Genomic DNA, 19,464 nt, shown 5'->3' on the forward strand with positions numbered 1-19,464 from the left:
CTGTGGTGCCTGCGATATCCAATTTATCTAATTGATCAGTGAAAATATCACCACTGGCTCGTATTGGTGACACAAGTATTAACACACAAACATATAACTGTATTACTGAAAGGAAACCTCATAGTTAATGAGTAGCTGCTTTGCTACACTGGCTTAATGATTTTGTTTTTGACTTTTTATTGTCTATGATTATTATGAGTTCTCAGAAACACTCATCACTTCAGGATGTCTGAATGTATGGTTTTCCGTGGCCAGCAGGTGGCACCATCTGTAGACAAATCCATGCCTAAACCAATTAATGCAAGGCCAAGTGCAAATGTGTATATTCATTAGGTTGAACCCCCTAAATACAATAATTTAAACAATGTTTACTTTGAAGAACATTAGATTTGCTGGGGCTTTAAATTAGTTGATGGGTAATGATTTGTGATTTCTTGGATCAGTTTAGAGTGTTATTTTTGTTATAGCTACAGCTAGGATAGTTATTATTGACATGTCCGACCTTTTAACAAATCAATATGACTAGGATATGAATATGATGAATATTTCAATGTATTACAGATGAAGAATGTTGCCTATTTATTTCTTGCAGCAAATAAACATGCAACCAGCAGAAGTGGTACTACTAAGTGAAGAGGGTTTGGGAGCCAGACCCTGCTCCTTTAAAGTACCCGTAATTCCTCTCACTAGTTTATTTTTACCCCTAAAAGGAGGAGGGGCTGATACCAAAGGTTTGGGAAGCAAAAGAAAGAAACGGCGGTGTTGTGGACACATTACAAGGTCAGCAGTATGTAGAGTAGCCTATGTGTTTATGACTATTCGCTTTCAAAGAAGGTAACGTTAATAGATCTGTTGTTTCTTTTTCCATGGCTGGGTTGTTTTCTGTAAAGTTCTCAAAGTGCGCCTCCAACCCACCATTAAACCTCAGGGTACTCCTGTCATGTAATAAATATGTTCTGCTCTTTGGTCTCTCTCAAGAAAACAACGCAACATTAATTACCAACCGGACTGTAAAGAGTAATATTTGGTCGCCTGCAGTATCTGAGAGTCTGAAAGGTCTGTGCTATTTTAAGCCTTGGCAGCTATGTTGAACCCACAGCTTCATGTGGAGCAAATGATGTAAAACAAAAACAGTGCAAAAACATATCATGGCTGTTAATGTATGTGAACATAATGTAATGTAGTGAATAGTTCGATAAATCCCCTCCAAAAGTACACTGAGAACAAGAAAAACCAGCTTGTCTTGTACTTGAAAGTTGCTGTGAGTTGTGGTAATTTAGCCTATTATCAGGAATTTGGGAATTTGACTGTTTCCAGAAAGATGGCTCTTTAATAAATGACTTTTTTTTATTGTAAATCATAAATTCTACATGTTGTTATATTTTCTGTTCTTCTCTCTGCAGCGGAAGGATGAAGCTGACTGTAATAGCTGTGTTGTGTCTTTCCCTTCTTTTGCTTCATATTAGTTTGGCATTGGCCAAGAAAAAAGTAGGGCTTTTTAAAAAAATAAATGTCTTTAAAAAGACCCCCAAAACAACAAATCTGGACCCCATGTCTAAGGGTGGGTACCCCAAACAGCCTAAACAATTTAACCAAGGAGGTTACCCCCAGCAGCCAGGTTATCCAGCTGCAGGTTACCCAGCACGGGGCTCCCCATACGGAGGAAGTTATGGTGGTTATGCCAGTTATGGTGGTTATCCAGGTGGATACATCAACCAAAACCCAAACAACCAAATCCTGAGCCCTCACTATGGTGGCAGCTTTGGTTACGGGGGCCATGGTGTTGGGGGCGGCTCTCCCTTTTCCCAATCAGTTCATGCAATGGGCGTGCGTCCCAACGATAATTCCAGAGGGTTTGGGCGCAGTGCGATGATGGCAGCAGGTGGAGGGGCTATAGTAGGAATGGCCCTGGGCTACGGGTTAGGAAGGTTCCCCCGTCCTCCCTTCAACTTCCACAATTCCCAGGAGGAGTATTACTACAACAACTACATGTACAGGAAATATGGTGCGAGGTCTACCGACACCAACGACTACAGCAGAGACTACAGGTACAGCCAACTCCCTGAGACCTATGACGGCTACATGGACGCCTGCATGAAGAGGACAGACCTTCTGCCTGCAGGGAACCGACAGCCAAACAGCAAACCTGCTGCCACAACTACAACCACAACTACTTCTGTAACTAACACAGCCATTGCTGCCACAGCCACTGGCAGCAATGCAACAAAGAGCAACAACACTGCAGCAGAAAACTCCTTGACCTCTGCACCTCTGCATGAGTCTGAAGCCAATCCTGTGCCTCCAGCTTCACAGGTTCTCAGAAAAACTGCTACTGTTGATGAAGACGATGATACAGTCAGCATCGTGGAGATCGGCTACCCAGCACTGATCAATCAGCTGAAGGTCCGGAGATGCTTAGAGCTGTACATGGTTTACTCTGAAAAGTACTTGAAGAGACAAACCGGAGGGGTGCAGGGACTGGAGATGGGCTCGCGAGGGCTTTTAGCTGTGGTCACCAGTACTATACTGATGCTACTGAATAGCAACATGCTAATGCTGCTGCACTGACGCTTTCATTAGCAGTGAAAGTGATGGAAAAATATAGAAATGAGGTGTACATAAGAGTGTGTTAAAAGGTTCAGTGTGTACGTTTTAGTAGCATCTAGTGGTGACTTCAACTACTCAAGTCATCGTTCACCCCTTCCTTTGTCAGCGCGTAGGAGAAGCTACGTTGGCCGACACACACTGTAGGCTAAATAATACTTGTGGGCCTCCATTTGTCCAAATTTCTTTTCTCTTCTTACTTCTAATAAACCAACGACCACTACCACTACTAATGTTACTTGTTGTTGTTGTTCTTCTTCTTCGTGTGTATTCAACAAAGTGACAAATGCGCTCTGTAGAGCAGTTTGTCTTTTTGGGCTACTGTAGAAACATGGCGGCTCAACATGGCGACCTCCGTGTAAGAGGACCCGCAGAGTATGTAGCTAGAAATGGCTCATTCTAAGTTAATAAAACCATAACGGTTCATTATGTAAGGTCTTTGTAATACTCCTAAATACTACACACTTGAACCATTAAATAATTAACTGGGTTCCTACACAGTATGTAAAGTAATAGTAAAGTAGTAATTTCCAGGTATAGATAAGAATGGAAAAAGAAAAGAGTATGGAAAAATATGTGTGTATATATACTTTCACTTAAGTAACATTTTGAATTCAGGAGTTTTAGCCTACTGGTAATGGAGTATTTTTAGACAACGGTATTTCTACCAGTTGTGGATGAAATCCATATGACCTGCCTTTGCCTTGTACAGTATGTAAGTCTTGATATATTTATTTATATACTTGCCTCACTTTTCCCACTTATTTCCCTTCTCTGCTTGAGATTGCAAAAATCTTTAGTGTAAAACTGATGTATGAATTATATCTGCTGTACTGATTTTGAACTACCTATGATTGACATTGATGTGTTACATCAGTGCCACCATGGTGTGTGATTTGCTTTATTTCTCTGTGAAAATATATTGTCTTTGTGTTGATGATAAGAGTAATAAAACTTTCTTCATGTGAAAATGTAGCATTATTACTGTAAGGAAGCCGCTATAGCCTCAACATATAGCTCATTAATCAGTGGCTTATATGGTTTCAAATATTGACTGAATTGCAGGTCTTTAACTCTCACATAATTTTTCCTCACACAAGAGTCAGGATTTTCAATGGCCAGCAGGTGGCATCATCTGTAGTCAGGAATGAATTAGGGCACTGGGCTCTCTGTTCTGGCTCCTAAAAGCGTCCACAACCACCTGTTTTTTCTACCAGAGCTCAGCTAACCTTATTACAACTCTTAGCACGCTCTGCTTTTACCACAAAAACACAGTTCTGCCAATGATCACCTGAGAGCTTTTGAGTTTAACACCAAGTGGTTAAACGGTATGCCTTTGCCCGAATCGTGTCGCTAGTTCTCCTTTAACTACCAACAAAGTGGCATTTTGTTTAATATGAGAGTTGTAAGCTATGCTGAAACGTAGCCTTTGGTTTGGGACGTTTCTCTTTTGTCAGGATACTGCTTTTATTGAACAATCTATATACCTACGAACACCCAGAAACCTCTGGCTTAAATTTTGAAAATGCATCAGGTTTAGTAATGTTAAAATTCTTTGATCCTTGAGGACTTGAATTCTTGGGACTATTTACATACTGTAAAACTTTCAAATGTGTCAACAAATAGAAACATCAACTGTAAACTTGAAACTTCTTGAATAAACTGATAGACAAAAGTGGCCTCTATAGTTTACTCACTGTATTATGCTTTGCTCTCAGATATTACTAACTTTTCTTGGTGGTTTATTTAAATAAAAGTAGCAATGCCACAATAACACAACAAAGTAGATTATATTACAAGTAAACATCCTGCATAAAAGTACAAAAGCTTTATCAGTACTTAATTACCCTTTCAGCTTGGCTACTTATAAATGCATCAACATGTAAGTAGGCTTGTTGTTAGACAGGGTCTGAAATCTATTGTTTGTTTAGCACTACGGTCTCTACTGGTTTTTTGTCTGCGACTTCATAAATGTATGTAAAATATTTAAGAGTTGTAAACACTGAGTACCTGACAGTAGAAATAAGGACTATATGTAATGTTTACTAGAACATTTTCATATTTTAAAAACCATATGTTTTGAATGTAAAATCCTGATGTAAATGTACAAAATGTCCTTCTGAAGTATATGGATGGATTAAATGGAGGCAGCAAGTAAAGTGCTTCATTATTTTATTTGAGCACATAACCTGTGCTTTATTCAGGCAGGAGACTGCAGTCCATCAGGAAAAAAAAAACCTCAAGCCACATGAGCAGTTTCTTCCCCTCTGCAGCTGACCTCATCAACAAGGCCAGGTCTCCCACTGACTCTGACTGTCATGCCACCCACCTAATGTTTGCACAACATATCAGATCTGATTCTGATTCTTCTATTGCACATCCAAATACTTGTATAAATTCTGTCAAACTAATTATTTTTTTTTTTTAGATATCTTTATGATTATTTATGTTTATTGCTGTTGCGCACCCAGTCGCCAAAAACAATTCCTTTTCTGTGTAAAAACAACTTGGCTGATTCTGATTATTCCCACCACTAGTAGGCTATCATTCCGTACATTTTTTAAAATAGTGGCACACTATTCATTTAGCTGTGGTGATTTTCCGTGTGAGGTGTATATAAAAAGGTGGACATCATCATCACCATCATCATGGGTGAGGATGCTGGGAAAAGTGTTCAGTGAAACCCCGCCCCCCTCGGCTGTCTCTATGCGACCCATGTCCCTCGTGCCACGTTACGTCATATGAAATTCACCCAGTTTCCGAACTAAAGACGTTTTAACCGTTTGAAGTGAACCAACAGTCGAGTGGAGAAGAGCGGATCCAAGCAGCCACCACTGGAGGTACGTTAAGGCTTGTCCCTCATTTAAAGTAACCGCACCCTCCCGTTTTTTAATCCGGGTTTGGGGAATTAAATGGATATTGTTTTTTTTACCTCCCACGAGGCAATAAACCCGTATCTCAACGCTGTTCTCATCAATGTGTAAATTACGCTCGATAGTTACTTGACACTGTCAAGCGCCATCTTTTAACCGAATAAAGGGCAGTGGTAGCTGGAAGGCCACATTAAAGTGCGAGCACTGTTAATGCACTGACAGAAGTAGGTTAGCTATTGTATGTCTGCAGTATGCATTTATAAACAAGCTGTGTCTGGTTGCTTTGTTTGTTCGGAGCTGTCGTTCTCCGGAGCAGGTTATTTGTTGCATCATGCATCCCCATCCCCACCATAAAACACAGAAGTCTTCTTGTTTTTGTGTCCTGTGACTGCCATGAGAAATGTCTGGTAGAAGTGGACGAATTAAGGGTGGAGACGTAAACTAATGTTAGCAAACAGATGATTTATTAAATCTTGTAGGGCACTTTTCAAAACCATCTTACGAAAGAAATTAAAGATTAGAAATTAAAATACAGTTAAAAGAAATAAATACTAGCTACTAAGTAGGCTATGTAGGCCTTAACGTTACCAAAAATAAAGAAAAAGGTTGATTTATTCAATTTTATTTATAGGCTAAAGCCCAAATTCATCTCTTAATTATGCCTTCTGTACGTACCCCATAATAATTAGCCACTCAGCGTCTCATAATTAGATAAATCTCATTATCTCAAAATGAGATTCGTATCCTGTCTAACTAATTATAATTAATGATTATGTAAGTTGAGGTGTGGTGGTAGCTGGGTCTGTGAATGTTTTAGCCCAGTTTAAAGGCCATATTGTTAAGGTGTGGTGTGGGGACAGAGTGGACCCAAACGCAACTCTGGGGATTAACAGGTTTATTTAGGGGAAAGAAGGGGTTGAGGGACTGAAGTTGAGGGCAGAGGTGGAAGCCGGGGAGCACTGGGGGCCGAGGGAGAGGAGGCACGGGAGAACTGGGAGGACGCCGTGGGGGGGAAGTCCGAGGGGAGAGGGCAGGTGAGCGAGCCCAGCCGACTTGACAGAGGACGAGGGTGAGTGAACCTGGGGAGAGACAGGCAGACAAACAGGATAAGTGGCTCCGGAAAAACCAAGAACAGTGAGACAGATCATGCAGGTTACGCGATAGCTTGAGGGATCAAGGGGCACCGGGTTAGGAGCAACGACGATCAAGCAGCGACGGAGTGGGGAACCGGGGTAGAAGTACTATTGGAGATGAGGCTGATTGCTGGCAGGTGTGGCTGAGAGAGAGAGAGAGAGAGAGAGAGAGAGAGAGAGAGAATCACAGACAACAAAAAGGAGAAATAACCAGGACACTCACCGTCAGCTGGGCTGCCACCACAACACATATGTCGGTATTAAAAATGTTAATGAGCAGTTAAGAAGAGAGACGTCTGTTTGAGTTGTGCCTGTTATCAGAGTGAGTTTACACACAACAACTGGTAAGTTAAGACCATCAATATTTAGCAAGCAGCCATAGTGGGGCTTGTATTGACAACAGATGAGACTGAGCATAAACCTGATAATCAGTCACCTGTGTATATTGCTTTGTGTGTTATCTTACCATATTTTAGTATACATTTAATTGTGAGTGAAGTTCTGTGTGTGTAGCATGAAGGGAACTTTGATTTCGTTTTACAACCTGATCCTTGAAAATATTGTCATACAGGTCGTTTCATCGTATCATACAGCATTAAAATAAAAAATAATTAAATCAGGTTAAGGGTTAGCTATATGAATAATAAAGCTGTAACTGTTTGAGTAAAATGATCAGTTCAATTACTATTTTTATGGTTGAATAATCATTTTTGTCATTTTTCAAGATACCCCCCCCCCCCCCCCCCAAAAAAAAAAAAATGTCATTATTATAGCAAATCAAATATGTTTGGACGGAAACAAGGAATTACATTTTACAAGGAATTTATTTAAAGACCGAGAAATTCTTAAAGCTATTTTTGTGGAAATTGATTGTGGGAAATAAATGATGAAAAGAAATTGTCTGGTTAATCGACAATGAAATTGTTAATTGTTAGAGCCCTAGTAAAATCCTCTATCATGATACATGTAATATTAGATTTTATTATATTCAATTTTATTTATATAGCGCCAAATCAAACAGTTATCTCACAGCGTAGACCGTACTCTTTATATTATATCCATATATAATATACTTATTTTAGATACCAAGATACTTTGACATTGATGTTAACATCTGATATGACTGTAAATCAGTCATGCTCATTGATTTGCAACACTGCCCATAATAGCCTTATATTCCTCAAATGTAAGTCACTTTGGATAAAAGTGTCTGCTAAATGTAAATATACATCCAGAAATGTATATTACCATGGTATAAACAGTAGGGCAAAACCTACTACGCGGTAGACAAAATTATAAAATGTCAAGATATATATTTTAAAATCACACCTAAAGTGTCTTTATGGTTTTTCCTTCTCAAATATGGATGATGGATCACATCTTTTCTCTTAATTACAAGGTGCTTATCTCATAATATGAGATACAGACTTTTATAGGTCATTTATTCAAATTGATACAACACAAGGTTGTACAGCAAAATGAAAGCTGTAGTCCCTTTATGCTACACACTGAGGATGAATTGAGTCTCACAGCCTGAGGGAAGAAGCTGTTCTGTAGTCTGGTGGTACGACAGGGGATACTTCTGTATCGCTTGCTAGACGGCAGCAGGGTGAACAGGCTGTGGCTGGGTGGGTACTGTGCAGGCACCTCACCTCACTGATATCACTGGTGCTCAGCAGATGGGTATCAATGATGATCTAAGCAGTTTTAATCACCCGCTGCAGAGCCCTCCTGTCCTGGGCCGTGCACATCCCATGCCAGTTTGTGATGTTTCCAGTTAGGATGTTAACTTTGCATTGGAATTTTGTCATCTTAAATTTCCTCAAGAAAAAGTAAGATGATTATTATTATTATTAATGAGACATTAAGTTTTTTTTTTTTTTTTTTTTTAATTGGTGAATTGATGGTATAATTGATGGCTTTGATAGTAACATACCTAACATGATGCAAAGGCACCTGAAGTTACAGATGACTGGAAAGAGTACCGTTTGATCATCTTCTGTAACATTAACGCGCACTGTACTTATTTCAAGTTGACCTAGGATCCTACTTTGGGTCCACAGACCTTGTTGAAACTATGGGGTAAAGTAGGTGCGCAAGACTGCGTGGTGCAAAAACATGTTGAGGCTGTTACAAATATTTTATCAACATGATTTAATGATATATTGCTTGTACTAGCTTGAGTTAGTAAAACAAGATAAACAGAAGACATAACACAGAGTAGCCAAAATACTTGCTCTAATGTTCCCAGTTCTCTCAGCTCAATGAAACTCATGTTAGGTGCATGTTCTCATCTATGTTAAAGTTGGATTGGAGAGACAGACAATTCTGTCTTTTGAGTGTAAACTGATAAAAATCCTTTTTCTCCATTTCTTAATTTTTCTTTTGTCTCCCCAACCCTCCCTACAGGGCGAAGATGAAGCTGAATTCATTATCTGTGATATGTCTGTCACTACTTTTGTTTCATACCCATCTTTCACTGGCCAGGAAGGGAGGAGGAGGCGGTGGCTTTGGGAAAGGTGGTGGCTTTGGGAAAGGCTCCGGCACAAAGTCAAAGTCTCCCCCGTCCAACCGAGGCAGCACCCACACTAACACTAATCAGGGCTCCAACTCTCAGGGTTGGTACCCCAAACAGCCTGGACAACCCAATCAAGGAGGCTACCCTCCGCAATCAGGCAGACCTGGGTATCCGGGTAGTTACCCCCAGCAGCCGGGTGGAAGAGGCTACCAGTATCCAGCACGGGGCTCCCCATACGGAGGAGGCTATGGTGGTTATGGTGGTTATCCAGGTGGATACATCAACCAAAACCCAAACAACCAAATCCTGAGCCCTCGCTATGGTGGCAGCTTTGGTTACGGGGGCCGCGGTGTTGGGGGCGGCTCTCCCTTTTCCCAATCAGTTCATGCAATGGGCGTGCGTCCCAACGATAATTCCAGAGGGTTTGGGCGCAGTGCGATGATGGCAGCAGGTGGAGGGGCTATAGTAGGAATGGCCCTGGGCTACGGTTTAGGAAGGTTCCCCCGTCCTCCCTTCAACTTCCACAACTCCCAGGAGGAGTATTACTACAACAACTACATGTACAGGAAATATGGTGCGAGGTCTACCGACACCAACGACTACAGCAGAGACTACAGGTACAGCCAACTCCCTGAGACCTATGACGGCTACATGGACGCCTGCATGAAGAGGACAGACCTTCTGCCTGCAGGGAACCGACAGCCAAACAGCAAACCTGCTGCCACAACTACAACCACAACCACTGTTGTCACCTCAGGTCCGCACACTGGCACAGGCAGCAACACGGAGGAGGTCAATAGCACTGCACCTTCAACTCCCAGCCCTCTAAATCAGCCTGAAGTCAATCCTGTGCCTTCTCAGGCTGTCAGCACTGATGAAGACGATGATACAGTCAGCATCGTGGAGATCGGCTACCCAGCACTGATCAATCAGCTGAAGGTCCGGAGATGCATAGAGCTGTACATGGTTTACTCTGAAAAGTACTTGAAGAGACAAACCGGAGGGGTGCAGGGACTGGAGATGGGCTCGCGAGGGCTTTTAGCTGTGGTCACCAGTACTATACTGATGCTACTGAATAGCAACATGCTAATGCTGCTGCACTGACGCTTTCATTAGCAGTGAAAGTGATGGAGAATGTGCTAAAGGAATTAAGTAAATGGATGGAAAATTATTAGGGAGAAAGAAACCTTTTTTTCCCTTTTCTTCATTGTGTGTGAATTTCTACTTTATGTGGGGTTTTTTTGCATCCTCATGCATGTCCTTACTATTTATTCAAGGAAAGGAAAGGGAACAGTTAGACTACTAGAGAGTCACCATGTTTGCAACAAATAGCACTTCCTTTTTCCTCTTCTGAAAGAGAAATGGTCCATTAACTGTACTCTAAAACTCCAGGCTTTTGTTGGCGTTGAGGAGTCTGACCCATTAATGTCCATTTAGATTTAATAAAATAACACAGAGCATGTTATTCAACACTAACCCTAGCCATAGAAGTAAGGAGTGGCACCACCAGTGACTCATCTTTCTGTGTTTGTGATGTGTGTTTCAGAAAAAATTATTATTTATTCAAGGAAACTGGCTAGGTTGTTTTTTCTTTTCTTTTTTGTCTCAGAGGACAAAGCATGTGCAAGGGTTACTTTGCACCTGTAGGACTTGCTCTGTCATGGTGATAATCTGTGTAAATACACCGCTTTACAATAATGGACATGCGCTTTAGATGTAATATGAGTATATTACCAACAAGGATGCTGATATCGGAAGACTTCTAAAACGGTGAACTTTAAAAACCTCGTATAGAGATCACGTCTGTCCGGGTAAAGTTAATCATTTTCTTTATTTGTCAGGCAGACCATCTAATTAACATTTGTGTATTTATTACATATAAGGTAATGAACTGGACAGCTTCGCGATTTACTGAATATTAGTGACTGTTTTTTAAAATACAGGACAGTAAAAAGTATAATTACGCTTTAACAGTAAAACAGTGTTGTGCTGTTTACAAATACAGTAACGTCAGTAGTGCAAATAGGCTTTTAAGCCACAGCTTAGCACTGGTTTCGGTGCATTTCTAAATTTTTACCAGGCCTGGAAATAAACTGTAGGCTACCAATGCCAAACTGATGTCAGAGTTTGAAAACAAACGTTTTGAATAAAATATTCTTTTTTTCCCCATATGTATGAAAAGACCCCAAAATTAACACTGTAAGCAGTAACTTGATTACTATGAGCTAATTATTTAAACAGCATTTGTAAAGCAATGATCCTGTCCTAAGCTTTCTGATCCATATAAAGAGTTGGTGACTGTAACCGTGATCACTATGAGCGGTTTCCACTGTGTTACAATTAGCATGACGGAGTATCTGTAATAGATCATATCTACTAATATCTTTGTATTTTAAACCATTAATGGACTTTTATCACATGAGGTCCTAACGACTAATTATTATATCTTATTCATAAGCAGACAGATGTAGATGTATGCTGTATCCTAACACTCCTTAAATTGTTACACTGGAATCAATGCAAAGCAAAGTGGGCTTTTTCTTAATATTGATGTGTGTTGTCTTAACATGTTTCCATGTACACTGCCATTGCATTGTATGGTATTTGTATGTATTTAGTGTGTTTTATATTTTCTAGTCTTTTTATAAACACACCTTCCTCTTCTGTCCAATGTTTTGCCTTTCTTCCCCCCTCTGTGGGATAGCTTGTGATTGCAGAAGTGCTCTTAAGAAGATTTAAACCCCTGATGTACTAATTCTGAGCTGAATTCATCTGCAACTGTATATGGTTGCTAAGCCTGCATATCAAGATGTGCACAGTATATTACTTAAGATTTGTACAATATCTTTTCTAACCATAGACTATGGTGACTTAAAAACAATTAAAAGGTACTCTCTGGAGTTTTAATTGCAAACAAACATCTCGAATTCAACACGACTGGACAAAACACATGATGAACACATTTCTTACCTCCATAATTCATTTGACTCGGTCATTATTCGAGACCCAGTGTGGCAAGTGGGATAATTTGAAGCTACATAAAATATAACAAAAACATGTTGTGACCTCCTCCCCGTTGGTATAAAATCCTCTTTGACTTCAGTTTTGCCAATAAACGAAAAGCCTCAACACCTTTTCCTTCTTGATTTTTCCATTTATTACTCCCACGTCCGCCTCCTGCCGCCACTGCAGAGTACTGTCATGACCGCTGCATCTTTAACCACACATTTCATCACAACAAACATTTTTTCATTAACTGTTGAACAATCTCTGACCACTATAGTGATCAAAAACCCCACAGTGTACCTTTTTTAACGTGTTGTTGAAGCCTACGTTATCTTGTGTCTGGCTTTGAATGTATTTTAAACCGCTTTAAAAGACGTGAATGTCTTTCACTGTGACGGATCACATTTGCTGTGCTGCTGGAGCTTCAACTGAATACTGAGGGATGACTTGCACTTTTTGCTTATCTTGTCAAATAAACAAATAACTTTACTTACTTGCATTTGTGGATATTTTTTTTATGACTTTTAGAATCGGGTGTGCAAGAAAGTTTTGACTGAAAACAAGCTTTATATGAAAAGCTTTCGCGAAGATGACTTGGATCTAACACATTGTGAAGTTAATCAGGGTTTCTGGTGGATTGAGCACAAATTACTTGACACCTGATTTATTATATATTATATATATTATTATATTATATATATATATATATATACTGATATAATAGGAACCACAAGGAAATTTACAAACTAACGCATTTACATTTGAATTTAGATTTTCATAAACATTGAGATTTTTTTAAAAGCTGGAAAATGAAATGATCTGAATCAACATATTACATTTTTTCGTGTGTATATGTATGTATGTTGTTTTTGTATGTACCCATTTGTGGGTTCCCTGTATGTTGCACGTCATGCTTTGTGTGCTTTTGATGTTATTCCCTAACAAGCTTAGTAATGGGTATGAATTACTGGCCTCTGTATATGACAACATGCTAAGTATTCAGGGGGCCTTAATAATGTAAAAAAACCCTGTTACAATTACAAGTATTTAAAAGTCTTACTTAAGTAAAAATACAAAAGTGCATGTTAAATTTGCAGAGGGTAAGACATTGGGTTGAGGGGTATGTGTGTTACGTCTGTATGTGAATATATTGATGTTTCAATTTACACTGACATCATCATAACATAGTATATACTAACTTCTACATCAAGGTATTAGTATATAATATAAACCTCAATGTGGAAAGCATATATACATATATATGTATATAGATATATGTATGCATACATATATACATACATATACACACACACACACACACACACACATATATATATATATATAAAGAGGTTCATAATAACAAACCTCTATCCCTGACTTAATTTGTCATAGATGACAAACTGCAGACAAACTCAGAAAGAGTAAAAATATCAAGTATGTTGTGGCAACATTTCACATAATGAATAACAACATGAGGGCTGTGTCAACACGTCTCCAGTGCTCCAGGTCTGAACCTGTAATGAAGCATGGCTACCGAGTGTGAAAGGTCCAAAGATCACTGTGCTGAATGTTGCATTCAAATAAACACCACCAGATTTTTACGATGCTTACTGCTGTAATGTAGGCAGAGAAGAAAGCAAACCGGAGCCCTGTCCAGTCTGCTGTGACATGATAGGAGGCAGCAGGCTGTTAAATGTCAGCTCACAGGCTGAGAGTCATGCAGCTCCACAGCCCCCCATCAGGTTTCCATATGTTGATAAAACACAGGCTGAACACAAACCACCAAGCTTGTGCACCTTAATGGAACTGTCATGTTTTTATAATACACAGTGAGGCGTTGATGGAGGTTAAATTTCTAGTTATTATGTTAGTCATCAACAGGAGTTATAGAAGAGCCTCAAAGTGTGTGATTTGGTTAAAGAGAGAGCTCAAAGAAGTCAGAAACTAATAAATACCTTTGGACAGACCATTATTATGTATTTGGTTATGTCATACAGCAATATTATATAGCATTAGTATATCTTATCAATTGATTATATGATCACATAATCATGATCCCAAAGGCATCCAGGGACTGCGCGAAACTAATCAAGGAAGCTAACCTTTTCCCAAGCTTTGTCTGAGGGAGGGCCCAGTCCTAGACTTTGAAAACCTCTGCTCTAGACTAAAGTATCTCAACAACTATTGGATAGATTAGGATTGAATTTTGTTCTGACATACATGTTCCCCTCGGTGTAATAACCTGTAATAACTTGAGTGATCTCCTGATTGTTCTTCTTTCTACCAGCATCACCAAATTTAAATTTGTGCAATTCTTTGGTTTCTGTTTAAATATTTTCTAGACGAATGAGATTTCCATCAACCTCAGTTGTAATGTGTTTAATGGTAATTATAATGGGAAATATTAGCATGCTAAAACACACAACTAAGTTGTTAAACATTGTAATATTATCCATCAGCACGTTAGCTTTGTCACTGTGAGCGTTTAGCTCAGACCACCTCTGTGCAGCCCCGCAGAACTGGTAGTGAGGCTGTTGACTCTTGGTCTTGTTCACTTAACAGCAGCGAAGTAGAAGTATTCAAGTCCTTTACTGAAGTAAAAGTAGTGATACTATGCTGTCAAAATACTCCACTACAAGTAAAAGTCCTGCATTCAAAACCTTACCTAAGTAAAAGTACTCATTGTGCAGTAAAATGTTCCCTGTTAATGTTTTATTGTATCTAATGTTTCTGGATGAATATCACTGCTTCTTTAATGTGTATGTTTCATTTTACTGCTGTTGTTATTTAAGGTTGTGCTAATGTTCAATACAGCAATGCATCATCATCATCAAAAAAAAGTTTATCTTTTTATTTATCTTAAGAAGTAGGAGATTTTACACACCCCATAAAGGACCATGTCATTCTTCAGTTTACCAGAACAAATCAAAGTCAAAATTAATTTGGAGATACTTTGTTTTCACTGGACAGGTTGGGTATGATAAATTGTAATCCGGAAAGTAACTAAAGCTGTCAGACAAATGTAGTGGAGTAGATTTACCCCTGAGAGGTCACAGAATAGACGGATATAGCAGCATAAAATGGAAATACTCAGGTAAAGTAATAGCACCTCAAATTTGTACTGTAAAAAGTTCAGTTCTTGAGTAAATGTACTTGGTTACATTCAACCTGTGCTTATCAAGTCTCCTATACAATCGAAAACACGTATTTCAGCGACAGGTTTTGTTACAGTTTTTCTCATCAGCAGGTAACATAAGAATGGTTTCTTCTCACAATAATGTAGACAATAAAAATTTACACAAATGTTTGTTCTAAGTTCTTTTTACTTATATAACAATATCAAACATTTGTATATAAACCTCTACAAAATGGCATAAAACATGTACTTTAATAAGGTAAAGTATACAAGCAATGTACTGAAAATATAACAAGATGCAGAGCAGGCAGATTGAAAAACGCTCTAAAAGATTAAGTTATGAAGAATATACTGAGAAATGGCATTATCAAATTAAATGTGTAGCTGCTCTTAAACTCCGGCTTCTTGAGGTAGGCTTAACATGAATAAACTAATCTAATTTATTCCTGGTCTATCGTTACAGATTGACTACAGAGAATGTTTTTTTCATCAAATTTTAAATCATCACCATCATAAATATCGCCGTCACCACCACAATCATCAAAAGTACAAAAAGACTGACCACATTAAGAGAAATGGGAATGACAATAAATATCTACAGGAAGTGGTTTTCTTTGTTTGTCAGTACAGTTGCAGACTGAAATGTGGCATCACACCGGCATGTTGTAGAGGTTAAATGGGTCAAAATTCCTCTTCCTGTCTACATGGAGGGCCAAGTGTCGGGGAAACAAACTGACCACAGCTTTTCATATTTCAAGGGTCATATTTCATATTTGACTTTAAACCAAAAAATGTCTTCTGTCAGGTTGTGGGTTATTTTTAGTCAGGGTCTGTGTCTGTTTTAAGGATCCCAGCTCTGTCTCCTGCTCTACATGACTGCCACCCAGTGGCCAATCAGCAGGGACATCAGGGAGCCGATGACAACGATGATGCTGTTGTAGATGGGGCCGCTAGATGCTCCAGTGTAGTACTCCATATCTCCAGAGCCCTCTGGTTCATAGCCATAGCCAGGCCTGGGGCCGTAGCCACCGCCAACTCCATAATGTGGATAGCCATACCCTCCTCCATAGCCCCCTCCATACCCATATCCTCCATACCCTCCTCCATACCCTCCATACCCGTACCCAGGGCGGCTCAGGGCAGACCCGATCATTGCTCCTCCTATTGCGCCCGCTGCAGCTGCCCCAGCTACTTTCCCTGCACTGGGGCCACTGCTCTGGATGGGTCTGTAGGCCTGGCCACCACCACCGCCCCAGCCCCGACCTCCACCTCGGCCGAAGCCTCCTCCACCTCGGCCAAAGCCACCACCACCTCCACGCCGGGCCTCAGAGCTGGGCAACAGTGTGGCAAGGAGCAGCAGGCAGAGGGCAACTGTGAGGGAGAGTTTCTGCAGGCCAGACATGATTTTTTTTTTATGCTGTAAAAATAAGACAAATGAAAAGGAATTTTTAGGAAGATTGACTTTGGAAAAAGTATTTTCTGTTCTGTTCTGTAAAGATCAGGTGATTCTGGACTTTTCAGTTCTTCACGGTGGTGGAAGAAATATTCAGATCTTTTCCTGAAATAAAAGTAGCAATGCCACAGCGTACTTTGTCAAAACTGTTACTGTTACTCGTAGTAATAAGTACTTTTTAAGCAAGAAGCACAATGACTTCTGACGGTTACGAAAATAAAGACCCTGACAGGACAGAAGCAGCTTTAAAAACAATTATCATTGTAAAACAAAAAGTCATCTCATGATAAAAAAAACTATCTTAGATGTTAAGGCCTTAAATTTACTTATTAAATACCAGTATGTAAACTTGCAAGCCCTGAACAATACCAATTAAGGATAAAGTGTTCAAAGTAAAAGTATTCATTATGCAAAATGTAATATTGTATCTATAAAATATCATTGGTTTATTATTATTGATGCGTTAAATGTTGCTGTCTGAGAGGAAGGTCATTTTTTATTAATTTATACATGGTTGTTTAATTTATAAAATGCATTATATTTTAGTTTTATATAAGTTGTATCATATATTTTGAAGGCAAAATTTAGTAACAAGTAATTATAGCTGTCATATTGGTGTACCCAAGTAAACAGTACAATATTTGCCTTAAAAATATAGCATAAAATGGAAAGTAAAGTGCAAGTACATCAAATTGTACTTGTACAAAGTAACTGTACTTGTACTGCTTCCCGAAGGCTGATGAGATGTTCTCATGGCAGCTTTCGTCCTGCTGTGTTATTTTTACATTGCTGATAAATTAGGAGCAGTACAGACTCTTAACCAGCTTTGAGAAACACAGTTTATACAAGCACTGTAACAAATAAACAGCTGACCTGGGATCAGATTTAATCTGGTTCCAGATCTAACGAGACCTGCTGCATCATGGTCATCAATGGACAATTGTTTGTTAGCACTGAGGTTTTGTAAATTTTAACCTAAACACTTATCTGACAGGAGGAACAGATAAATGAAAATAAAAAATAAATTACATTTAAAAGGCTATTTACAATACATCCATTACAATACCTTCTACTCTGGCAGCCATAATGTGTGTATTTCTAGTAGTAGTATATATAATATGTAGACAGTCATAGTTGATATGACATGTTATGCATAAAATGGAAAAATCAAGAAGCAGTAAAAATGTTTGCAGTACCAAAATCAAAATATACTGTGTTGAACGTTCTCTTCCATAATGGAGACAGCATTTTTTTCCTACATAATAACAAAATGTTGTTAAGTATGTAAAGAATGCAGCGGTGAAGAGGAAGTACATTTATTTACAGTAAAAGTACTGTAATTAAACACTAGTTTTATTTTATGCTACACTACATTTCAGAGGTAAATACTGTACTTTTAACTTCACTAAAGTTCATTTAACAGCTTCAGTTACTTTTCAGATTGAGGTTTAACAACCTATATGATCTGTTTACAAAATATGATGCATTTTTATCAAGTATATGAAGCTGTTGAAACTGGCTCCACCTCTCGGAACACTAAAGTATACATTTGAATACATCAATAATAGAATTTGTGAATACGTCTATACTTTTACTTAAATAGAAGTTTAAATTCAGGACTTTTACTTGTGAGGGAGTATTATTATAGTGTTGTAGTACTACTTTCACTTATGTAAACAATCTGAATACTTCTTCCACCACTGACTTCACCCAGTGAGCAGCATGACATCATTCACTCTGCCGTCAACAAACTACGTAGTCTAATCTGTGTCTTCTTAAAAGATGAGTTGAGCTATAATTACACCGGGTCACTTAGTTTGAGAATAATCCAGTGACTCTCAGATTACAGCTCAGAGCAACAAAGAGGGTAAAACACTTCATTCTGATTTTTAAAAAAGGTAAGGGTAAAGGGTAGAGGACATATTAAATAACATCACATCCTCACAACAAGAAATCAAACCTGCTGAAAATTAGATAAAGCTTCATACCAGGTTATATTAAATAAGAAACACATCTTAATTCAAAATACACAAAACCCTGAAATGTTCTGGTTCACGGTGTTGTTTGACTGCTTTGTCTCAAAAGCCTGGAAATGAAGGCAAGATCTATGATTTAATAGATAGAATTTTCTTCTACTACATGATACTGTCATTAAATTATGAATACTATTGTACTCAATGATGGTCTGAAGATTTGACTGTTAAAGATGTTTTAGCTGTTTGACAATGTATACACTGTCTTGTACCATGAATTTATGGTGATTTACATGCATAGTTATAACCAATAACAAAAATGTCCTTCATTCATTCTAAAAATTAATCTCTTCTTACAGTAAAAAGTCTCACCTGTTGAGTGGCTGTCTGCAGTGCAGCGGTTCAGATGATGCTCCTCTTCCAACGGTAAAAACCAGAGAGCGTGTGTTTGCAGCTCCTCTGACAGTGAGAAGTATGTTTCAGGGCCAGCCTGTGGTCCTCCTGACGAGGTTATCAGGTGAAGTGGATCACTCTGTCTGGCACCTGCTCATTGGCTGAGTGTACAGTAAGCTGCTGTTCAACATCAGACATAAATAGGCTAACTGTGTGTGTTTGTGTGTGTGTGTTTTTACATTTGTGTTTCTAATTTTGTCTAAATTATTTAACCGCCCACTAAGTGAACAAACCAGAAAACCACTTAGCGAGCTCTCCCGAAGCTTCGACTATGACTAAAGTTGTATCTCGTCATTTTAAATTACACAAGATTTA

At 38.9% G+C, this 19,464-nt stretch overlaps 3 protein-coding genes across 3 annotated transcripts; 2 read left to right on the forward strand and 1 right to left on the reverse strand.

Moving 5' to 3' along the window:
• Positions 1-125: 125 nt before the first annotated feature.
• Positions 126-12,623, forward strand: LOC119891155. The gene is made up of 3 exons (XM_038702501.1): positions 126-780; positions 1,404-2,588; positions 10,253-12,623. Exons 1-2 carry the CDS (start codon positions 569-571, stop codon positions 2,566-2,568), a joined length of 1,377 nt encoding a protein of 458 aa, XP_038558429.1. The 5' UTR covers positions 126-568; the 3' UTR covers positions 2,569-2,588; positions 10,253-12,623.
• LOC119891156 (major prion protein homolog) lies at positions 5,291-12,622 on the forward strand. The gene is made up of 2 exons (XM_038702502.1): positions 5,291-5,444; positions 9,020-12,622. The coding sequence occupies exon 2, from the start codon at positions 9,027-9,029 to the stop codon at positions 10,230-10,232; it is 1,206 nt and encodes a 401-aa protein (XP_038558430.1). The 5' UTR covers positions 5,291-5,444; positions 9,020-9,026; the 3' UTR covers positions 10,233-12,622.
• Positions 12,624-14,967: 2,344 nt separating the features above from the next.
• On the reverse strand, positions 14,968-19,408 carry LOC119892057 (ctenidin-3-like). The gene is made up of 2 exons (XM_038704140.1): positions 19,069-19,408; positions 14,968-16,687 (listed from the first exon to the last, which is right to left on the reverse strand). Exon 2 carries the CDS (start codon positions 16,670-16,672, stop codon positions 16,139-16,141), a length of 534 nt encoding a protein of 177 aa, XP_038560068.1. The 5' UTR covers positions 16,673-16,687; positions 19,069-19,408; the 3' UTR covers positions 14,968-16,138.
• Between the last annotated feature and the right edge of the window lie 56 nt (positions 19,409-19,464).

The sequence above is a fragment of the Micropterus salmoides genome, unplaced genomic scaffold, assembly GCF_014851395.1.
Source record: "Micropterus salmoides isolate LMB-PRFRI ecotype aquatic unplaced genomic scaffold, ASM1485139v1 Ms_hic_scaffold_7, whole genome shotgun sequence".
Taxonomy (NCBI): Eukaryota; Metazoa; Chordata; class Actinopteri; order Centrarchiformes; family Centrarchidae; genus Micropterus; species Micropterus salmoides.

Excerpts from the sequence above, each read along its gene's own strand:
- LOC119891155 (XM_038702501.1), top strand. The coding sequence starts at position 569 with ATGTTGCCTATTTATTTCTTGCAGCAAATAAACATGCAACCAGCAGAA. Across the intron at positions 781-1,403 it reads TGTTGTGGACACATTACAAG|CGGAAGGATGAAGCTGACTG; the intron begins GTCAGCAGTATG and ends TTCTCTCTGCAG.
- LOC119891156 (XM_038702502.1), top strand. The coding sequence starts at position 9,027 with ATGAAGCTGAATTCATTATCTGTGATATGTCTGTCACTACTTTTGTTT.
- LOC119892057 (XM_038704140.1), bottom strand. The coding sequence starts at position 16,672 with ATGTCTGGCCTGCAGAAACTCTCCCTCACAGTTGCCCTCTGCCTGCTG.